Genomic DNA, 9,958 nt, shown 5'->3' on the forward strand with positions numbered 1-9,958 from the left:
GGGTTTTCTTTATTTTTTACTATTTTCTACATTGTAGAATAATAGTGAAGACATCAAAACTATGAAATAACACAAATGGAATCATGTAGTAACCAAAAAAGTGTTAAACAAATCAAAATGTATTTTATAGTTTAGATTCTTCAAAGTAGCCACCCTTTGCCTTGATGACAGCTTTGCACACTCTTGGCATTCTCTTAACCAGCTTCATGAGGAATGCATTTCCAACTGTCTTGAAGGAGTTCCCACATATGCTGAACACTTGTTGGCTGCTTTTCCTTCACTCTGCGGTCCAACTCATCCCAAAACATCTCAAATGGGTTGAGGTCGAGTGATTGTGGAGGCCAGGTCATCTGATGAAGCACTCCATCACTCTCCTTGGTCAAATATCCCTTACACAGAGGTGTGTCTTGGGTCATTGTCCTGTTGAAAAACAAATGATAGTCCCACTAAGCGCAAACCAGATGGGATGGAGTATCGCTGCAGAATGCTGCGGTAGCCATGCTGGTATAGTGTGCCTTGAATTCTAAATAAATCACCAACAGTTTCACCAGCAAAGCACCCCCACACCATCACACCTCCTCCCCCATGCTTCATGGTGGGAACCACACATGCAGAGATCATCCGTTCACCTACTCTGCGCCTCACAAAGACACGGTGGTTGGAACCAAAAATCTCAAATTTGGACTCATGAGACCAAAGGACAGATTTCCACCGGTCTAATGTCCATTGCTCGTGTTTCTTGGCCCAAGCAAGTCTCTTCTTCTTATTGGTGTCCTTTAGTAGTGGTTTCTTTGCAGCAATTCGACCATGAAGGCCTGATTCATGCAGTCTCCTCTGAACAGTTGATGTTGAGATGTGTCTGTTACTTGAACTCTGTGAAGCATTTATTTGGGCTGCAATCTGAGGTGCACTTAACTCTAATGAACTTATCCTCTGCAGCAGAGGTAACTCTGGGTCTTTCTTTCCTGTGGCGGTCCTCATGAGAGCCAGTTTCATCATAGCGCTTGATGGTTTTTGCGACTGCCCTTGCAGAAACTTTAAAAGTTCTTGAAATGTTCCGTATTGACTGACCTTCATGTCTTAAAGTAATGATGGACTGTCGTTTCTCTTTGCTTATTTGAGCTGTTCTTGTCATAATATGGACTTGGTCTTTTACCAAATAGGGCTAACTTCTGTATACCACCCCCACCTTGTCACAACACAACTGATTGGCTCAAAATTCCACAAATTAACTTTTAAGAAGGCACACCTGTTAATTGAAATGCATTCCAGGTGACTACCTCATGAAGCTGGTTGAGAGAATGCCAAGAGTGTGCAAAGCTGTCATAAAGGCAAAGGGTGGATACTTTGAAGAATCTAAAATCAAAAATATATTATGATTTGTTTAACACTTTTTTGGTTTCTACATGATTCCATATGTGTTATTTCATAGTTTTGATGTCTTCCCTATTATTCTACAATGTAGAAAATAGTAAAAAATTAAGAAAAACCCTTGAATGAGTAGGTGTGTCCAAACCTTTGACTGGTACTGTACAAATTAATCAAAAACATCCAAACGTGGAAACCTCAAAATTGCTACTACTCTGAACAACTCACATCCTCTGTGAGCACAAACAGACACCTCATCCCACAAGAATACACTCACCCTCCCTTACCCACTCTCACACACACACCTCGTAGGAACTGAAGCAGATATTCCCCAGCTGTAGTATGGAGGAGAGGATGGCCCAGACTGTGGAGATCTGGTCGGCATGTAGACCAATCGTCTCAAAGCACTGGACCAACAACAGGAAGTCCTGTTTGTCCAGCTTCCCCTTCAGCTCACAGGACCCGCCCTGACAGAGAGAGGGAGGGTGAAGTAATCTATTCAGCTCGACTGATTGTTCCCTCAACCCTGGTCCAGGGAACACCTGGGATGTGCAGGGTTTTTGATTCTACTAACTGACTCTATTAATTTGATTCTACTGATTCTACTAATTGGGGCTTACTTGGTTGAGGTAGTAGTATGTCTCTGCTCCCTGCAGATAGACCTCCTGTTTATCCCAGTCGTTCATCCCCGCCAGCAGCTCATAGAACACATGGTAGTTCCTCTCCTCATTGGCCTGATGCAGAGACAGTAAAAGTGTGGGAACCCATGAGTAAAGTGTCAGACTGAGGCTATGAGGAATATGCACCCAATTGTCTCACATGAAGACCTCACCTGGAAGACAACGCGTGACTTCTCAAGAAGGTACTTTGACAGCGAAGTCCCCACCACCACACCACTGTTGACCAATTCAAAATATTTAAATAAATGTTTTCTCCTGTTTCATGCCAATTGAACGCAACTTTGTTTCTCTACAGGGTGAAAGAGAAGAAGTTACTAGAGGAGGACATACTGTAGAATGTGGATGTGAAGGTATTTGCCAAAGCGACTGGAGTTGTTGTTGAGGATGGTCTTGGCATTACCAAAGCTCTCTAGGATCGGCAGCACCTCCATGGGCTGTCTGAGGTTGTCGTTCCTGCCTTGGTACATGGAGCTGAGGTAGTGGACTATAAGCTTGGTGGCCTCAGTCTTACCTGATCCACTCTGACCACTGTAGAAAGACAGAATACACTTCAATACAGCTGTAGACAAGATGATAGGTCAATACAGTACTCTGAAGAGAGAAGGAGAACAGGAAAGAGAGAAAGAAAGAGACCGGTGCCTCTGACGTACCTTATGACGATGCACTGTTCTTGTGGTGAGCTTTGAGATTGGCTGAAGGCTGCATCAGCGATGGCATAGACATGGCTTCACCAATAGAGACACACCCACAGACTTACATTAGCAACAGGTGGATTCCCTTGGCATTACTCTGTGCTTGTTACTCTGCTGTCACTCAGATTGGCGACATAGTAATAATTTAGTTATTCTGGCATTACAGTGGGTTTCATTCTAGGGTTTACTCTTGATTTACTCCTGGGTTACTCTGCTGTTACTCACGGAGGGTTGCGTTGCTGCTCCTTGCCCTGGTATTGCTGTCGGAGGTCCTCTGTGTAGAGGCTAAGGGGCTTGAAGGGGTTAAGTGACAGCAGCATGTTACCTATGTACGTCTGAGACACACAGGGAAAGATGAGATGGTTATCTAATATGGCTGAGAGGAAGAGCTGAGATATACATGTTTATATGGAGAGAGAGATCGGTCTGAGTTTCCCCATGTTAAGTTGTAAGGTTACATACGTAGATGGAGTCACGGTGAAACCTCTTCTTCAGATTCAGCAGCACAGAGCTCTCACACACCTCCCTGGAGACATTACACCAGTTAACACAGAGAGGTGTATGTGTAGGTTAATTTCTAAATGTAATCCATTACAGTTACAAGTTGCCTGTCCAAAATTGTAGTCAGTAACGTAACTTTTTGATTACCCCAAATCAGTAACGTAATCTGATTACTTTCTTTTGGATTACTTTTCCCTTAAGCATTAGAAGAAGACAAAGGATCCATCAAACCCATTTGGTGTGTCATCATAGTGGTCTCTGACTTGTGGTCAGACTCGCTCAGGTGGAACAAACTTAAACTTGCACCTTTCAATGTTGAATTGAATGTCATTAAGAAAACAGATAGGTGTCATAATATTTTTTTTCCCCGCAAACATCCTTTCTGAATTTAAGTAATCCAAGAAGTACTCATCTAGTTTTTCAAAAGTATCTAATCTGATTACAATATTTTTGCTGGTAACGTAACTGTCTACAGTAAAAAAAACAAAAAAACATCCGATTACATGTAATAAGTTACTCCCCAACCGTGTGTGTGTGTGCACGCGCTCTCTCTCACTCACTCAAGCTGAGATAGATCCTCCACCTCGTCCACCTCCACAGCCTGGTCAGTCCCTGGCATCAGTACCTGAAGGTTAACACAGAGCAGGCACGTGTCAGCCACACGTCCCCCTCCAGATCCATGTACAATGGATCTCTCTCATAACCCCATTTACTGTACCTTCTTTCTGTAGCTATATTTATTGTCTAGCAGTAATCGTTTTTTTCTCTTTTCATTGTACTCTAACCATATCCCTCAGCCCCGTAACTCCACCCAGAGCCCCTCTACTACAGGTAACCAATACACCTGTATTCATGGAAAAGTCTGAGTCACTGTGATAGCTGATACACTGTTTGCCTGTGCTATGCTCTATTGTATTGGTACTGACTAGAAAATAAATAAACTAGTAGAGGTCTGTGTTACGGGCATTAGTCAATACACAGACTGACAGCGGTGACTAGGAAGTGTGATGCTTAGTGAACAAGGATGAGTAGTTATATTGCCTCTGATTGTTTTGCTCTCAAAGATGCTTACCCTGAAGCTACAGGATGTCCTAAGTGAACGACTAAGTTATCCATGCAATAAAGTTGTTGGTCCAGCGCTTCGCGGGTACATACTGTAAATTCAATGAATAAAGCCAGAACAATCTCAGTACCTTTGTGTTGTTGAGGCGGCTCTCCAGCATATCCTGAGCAGGGTCCTCAGATTCCCAGGGTCCTCTCCCATTGTGGGTCGGTACCGTCCTGGCCTGGTCCCCATCCTCATACACTGTCCACTTGGTCAGCTTCTCCACTGTCTGGTGGGGCAGGAGGGTATCCGCTCGCAGCCAGTCCTGTGGAGGGAGGGGATGATAGTGGGGTTTTGTGTAACAATTATAATTGTGGTGTCTGTTATATTGTCATACCTGAGAGAGGCTTACGCAAATTGTCTAACTGAAATGCTATCCTCCTATTTAAATGCTTTCTGTGAGATATTATAATAATAAAAAGAAAACAATAACATTCATTACCACGTGTCATCCATACCTGGGGGTCTCCGCTCATACGAGTCGTCCCAGCCCAGTGCACCTCCAGAGGGCCTACAGGGGACAGCCCCCTCTCTCCCATCAGCTGGGCCACCTCTCGATCAGCCTCTTCTTCATAGTACGACCCCACCCTAGACTCAACTCTGGCTGGTTCTCCAGTCAGTCTGACAGGTTCTCCAGACTCAGGACCATCAGTGGGGGGTCTGGCAAACCCAGCTCCTGTCTCCCTGTCTGGGACTATAGTTCCCCGGCTGGGTCCTACACCTATTCCAGTACTAGCAAGAGGCTTGGATAGCTTGGTCAGTTTGAATTGACTGTTGCCCAGTTTGCCCCTGGCTGCCTGGAGGATGCTGACACCCTCATTGCCTTCAAGTGCCGCCTCCCTTTTCCTGTCCTCGTTGCTGGTGTCCGGTGTGGGTCTCTGTGCTGATGTGCTCCCGTTTGTACTTCCAGTCCTCCTCATCTCTGATGCTGCAACAGGAATAGGCTTCTTGATGGACTTGAGGAGGGTGAGGTCCGGTTTGACTGGGAGTACCAGTCTGGCTCCTGGTTTGGGGGGCTTGGGGGCTTCGAGGGTGGCTCCCACAGCAGTGCTGGAGCCTGGGGTGGAGGAGGAGGCTGGCTGAGCAGGCTGGGATGGCTGGGCTGGTAAGATTCCTTTGGCCTTGCCCATGCCCAGCTTGTTCATCCTGGGGAGCACGATGGCTGCTGGAGGTGAGGTGGAGTGGGGGTCGTCACCCGACTCCCCCGCTTGCCTCTTCTGGGTGACAGCAGACTTATCTTCGGCTCCGTTTCCAGAGGCTCGGTTCTTCTTGCTGGCCAGGCTGGTCTTACTAGCCACACGCATGGCCATCCGATGTTTGAGCAGGCTGCGTTTGGAGCCGGTGGCTCCCTCCCTCTGTTTGATGGCATGGAGAGGGAGCCAATGGGAGATGCCAATGGCCTGGGTCACTACTTTCAGTTTACTCCTCAGGTTAAACCCTTTGGGCATCTTCCCCCTGATCCAACCCGAGACGCGGCGTAGAGTCGTCACACCTTTCCTACGAGTGATGAGACTGTCCGTGGGTTTGGCTGAGACTGCATCTGTAGACCCAGCTGTAGCTGCTTCCTCTCCAGGCTTTACCAGCATTTTACTGCTCCTGTGTTGAACAGATGCCATCTTGACTCTGCCCAGGACCAGGCCGATGTTTTTCCTGCTCCCCTGTTTGGCTTCCTCTCCTTCGCCATCTTGTTGCTCCTCTTTCGCGTGTTCCTGTTCTCCTTCGGCCAGACAGGCTTTGAGGTCATTTCCTTTTGCTTTCAATAGCATCATCCGTGACGGGCCTTTAGGGGCTTTGGATGAAGTTGAGGCAGCCTCATCCTCCTGCGACTCCAATGGGGAAGAAGGAGCATCCTTGTCTTTGATGGAGGTTTTTGTTTGTTTGGCTAGCTTCAGGATCTGGGCCTTGTGTTTTGCAGCGTCAGCCTTGCTGAGGGAGACATCATTCAGAGGCTGAGATTCTTCCTCTGCTGGACTGGCTTTCTGTTTCACTTTCCCTTTCTTTTTTTCTGCTTTCTTTTTCTCTGCTTTCTCCGCTTTCTTTTTCTCTGCTTTACTGGGTTTCCCAGGTTTCCCAGGTTTGTCAACCTTCTCTTCAGCCTGGCCCTTTTTTTTCTTGAACATCTTGGATTTCAGACCCCCTGCCGGTGCAGTGACGCTGGTCGTCAAACTGAGTAGTGGTACAGCGGCAGATTTCTTTGGTGACCCTCTTTTCCTTGAAGTTACCTTCTCAGATTCACCCCCATCGCTGGTCACTGCCACTGATTCTTCCTCTTCCTCCTTCTCTTCCTCACTGGTACTGACTGGCTCCCCTTCAAGTTCCCCTCGTTTCCTGATTTGCACTGGAGGTTCCTTTTCTGATTCTTCCTTTACCTGCCCCTCTGTGCTTCTCTCCGTGTCTGACACCTCAACCTCCTCTTCGCTGCTATCCTGTGTCTCCTCTGTCTCGAGCCCTTCTGTCTCAATTGTCTCCTCTTTACATACTGGCTCCTCTTCTTCGCTCTCCTCCACTGAACTCTCTCCTTCGCTCTCAGATTCCTCAAGCTCCTCCTCTGTTTCACTCACTATGACACCTCTTTTTTTTACAGGCTTTGTTATAGGTGTAGGTGTGTCTGCCCTCCCTCCTTTGGTTGGGGGTATTTTTGATCCAGGTTTAGATTTGATAGCTTTATTCGTACCACCATTAGCTGTCACGCTTTTCTCCTTCTGAGGGGATGATCTACCATTCTGACTTTTCCCATTCACTGTTTTCTTATCTTTCTCCTCTTTCGGCTGTTCTTTGGTCTGCTCTTTACCTTTCTTGCTACTCTCTTCTTGCTTTTTCATTTTGCTCTCTACCTGTTTAGTCTTCCCCTTGCCACTGACCTCTTCTTTCTTGTCCTTTTCGACTGTTTCTTTTCCATTGGTCACTGCAGGAGGAAGGGGTTTGGAACAATTATTTTCTCCTTTTTCCTTTGGTTTCTTTCCTGTGTTGGTTTTCTCATTTTCTCTACTGGTCCTACCTTTGGTTTTTACAAGTGACATGTCTGAAGGATGTCCTCTATCAGCTTTTATTCATCTTTGGTTTGAATAAAATGATTACCTGCAGAATGGGAACATAACTACTAAGAATATGGTAGATAAGTTCAAGTTACCCAGTACAGGAATGAATAACAACATATGGGAGATAACAAATAAAAATAGCCTGAAATGACTGTTTGGGACTGTTTGTATTTCATTGACAAATTTAAATCTTTCTTATCATGTCTCTACTTTCAGTTAAACCTTCAACTCTGGTGCTAACACATGAAGGTTTAGATAGATCAATGAATAAATAAATACAAGGGCACCAGGTCATGTAATGAGTCTGTCAACCATAGTCAGTCAGCATTAGGACAGGGTTTCAGACGTTTTACACCCGGATGGCTACTTGACACACAAGTCTTAGGTTAGAGACCCAGTTTAGCTACTGACCCCATTAGCTACAATATCACAACAGTACTATCATACTTGTCGTATAGTGTGTAGTGGATAGTATATTATTATAATACACAACATAGGACTTGCTATGGCTAACTACCTCAATGACAAAAACACAATTTAAGGTTATTCTGTTTATGTTAACCATTATTATAATATAGCAAAAAACACCATTGAAACATCCTAAGTGGCTATAAATGTTTGATCTCATGTGGATAAAGTTACACTGCAGTGATCTAAACGATGTTGTATTATCTGTAGGTCAATCTAAATGGTTCTACGCTGCACGGGTAGCGCAGTAAGAGGATGTATCAGGGTGATAGATATAGCTTACCTGGCCTCTCAGGTGATCCTCGGGCATGGCTGGGGGTCCGGAAAGTGTTTCTACTTGTCCTCAAGTGCTGGTGTCACCTACACACACACAGACCCACCAATAACAACAACAAACGCGCACGCGCACACACTGACCAACAAACACACACAACTTACCCCCAAACAAAGACAACACACACACAGTATTTGAATAATTTAACTGTCTTTGGCAGTCCGTTCAGATATACAGCTATTCATATGGGCAGCTGGTGAATGAGGGAGAGGAAAGGTGAGAGCAGGTGTGTGGAGAGACTGACAATAGGTGGTGACAGACAAGGGAAAGAGAGATGGAGGGATGGAGAGAATGAAAGAGCAGTGGCTTCTCAGAAAGAGAGATTCCATCAGTGTTCTGGAATTAAAGGGCTAAGCTCACCTTTCATTTTTCCCTCTCTTCTCTATTTCACCTTAAATTCATATCACCTTTTCAGTTGAATAGCATTACATAACTAATCTACAAAAACCTATGCAACCGATTTATTTTTTATAGTTATGGGCAAGGTACAGTACCGGTCAAAGTTTTGGACACACCTACTCATTCAAGGGTTTTTCTTAATTTTTTACTATTTTCTACATTGTAGAATAATAGGGAAGACATCAACACTATGAAATAACACATATGGAATCATGTAGAAACCAAAAAAGTGTTAAACAAATCATAATATATTTTAGATTCTTCAAAGTATCCACCCTTTGCCTTTATGACAGCTTTGCACACTCTTTGCATTCTCTCAACCAGCTTCATGAGGTAGTCACCTGGAATGCATTTCAATTAACAGGTGTGCCTTCTTAAAAGTTAATTTGTGGAATTTTGAGCCAATCAGTTGTGTTGTGACAAGGTGGGGGTGGTATACAGAAGGTAGCCCTATTTGGTAAAAGACCAAGTCCATATTATGACAAGAACAGTTCAAATAAGCAAAGAGAAACGACAGTCCATCATTACTTTAGGACATGAAGGTCAGTCAATACGGAACATTTCAAGAACTTTGAAAGTTTCTGCAAGTGCAGTCGATGAAACTGGCTCTCATGAGGACCGCCACAGGAAAGGAAGACCCAGAGTTACCTCTGCTGCAGAGGATAAGTTCATTAGAGTTACCAGCCTCAAAAATTGAAGGAAAGAAATTCCCCAAATTACCTAATGAAGCTGGTTGAGAGAATGCCAAGAGTGTGCAAAGCTGTCATCAAGGCAAAGGGTGGCTACTTTGAAGAATCTCAAATATAAAATATCTTTTGATTTGTTTTCACACTTTTTTGGTTACTACATTATATATGTGTTATTTCATAGTTTTGATGTATTCACTATTATTCTACAATGTAGAAAATAGTACAAAAAAAGAAAAACCCTTGAATGAGTAGGTGTGTCTAACCTTGACTGGTACTGTATGTGTCAACAATGTGAAGGCACTGTATTGGCTACAATAATGTGTACAATATTACAAAAAGCTCTGAGCAGAGCATTCTGGCATAGTTAATCATAGTCCCTATTGGCTAAGGTGCTTTCTGGCATGTTTGAACAGACAAAAATAAATGCATTCTCCCTTTTGCCACCAATACAGATTGTTTTGAGCTGCCTGGTGTTTGAGGGCGGTCCTATAGGAGAGGTAACGTTTGAGCAAAGCGATTGTTGCCCAGGCAATTAGTGAACAAAGCACTGCCCCATAATGGTGATTAAAACTCTTGGCTGTGCTTGTATGACAACTGATCCCTACTTTATCCACTTGACCTGCCAGCACCAAATCACAAGGCTCAGGATATACCCACTCCATATAAAGACACAGACACGTGAAC

General features: G+C 44.4%; 1 protein-coding gene across 1 annotated transcript in view; it reads right to left on the reverse strand.

Moving 5' to 3' along the window:
• The window catches only part of LOC311100557 (unconventional myosin-XVB-like), a gene marked incomplete at its 5' end in the record, with an annotated part of 33,046 nt that extends 25,878 nt beyond the window's left edge, over nt 1-7,168 (reverse strand). Inside the window, 10 exons of the mRNA XM_084141462.1 lie at nt 1,674-1,835; nt 1,989-2,102; nt 2,201-2,264; nt 2,379-2,576; nt 2,699-2,773; nt 2,966-3,075; nt 3,203-3,266; nt 3,802-3,866; nt 4,435-4,611; nt 4,805-7,168. Of these exons, the coding sequence (XP_083997588.1) occupies nt 1,674-1,835; nt 1,989-2,102; nt 2,201-2,264; nt 2,379-2,576; nt 2,699-2,773; nt 2,966-3,075; nt 3,203-3,266; nt 3,802-3,866; nt 4,435-4,611; nt 4,805-7,168 (3,393 nt within the window). The remainder of the gene's footprint in view (nt 1-1,673; nt 1,836-1,988; nt 2,103-2,200; nt 2,265-2,378; nt 2,577-2,698; nt 2,774-2,965; nt 3,076-3,202; nt 3,267-3,801; nt 3,867-4,434; nt 4,612-4,804) is intronic.
• Between the last annotated feature and the right edge of the window lie 2,790 nt (nt 7,169-9,958).

Source organism: Coregonus lavaretus, assembly GCF_964263955.1.
Source record: "Coregonus lavaretus genome assembly, chromosome: 25".
In the NCBI taxonomy this organism is placed as follows: Eukaryota; Metazoa; Chordata; class Actinopteri; order Salmoniformes; family Salmonidae; genus Coregonus; species Coregonus lavaretus.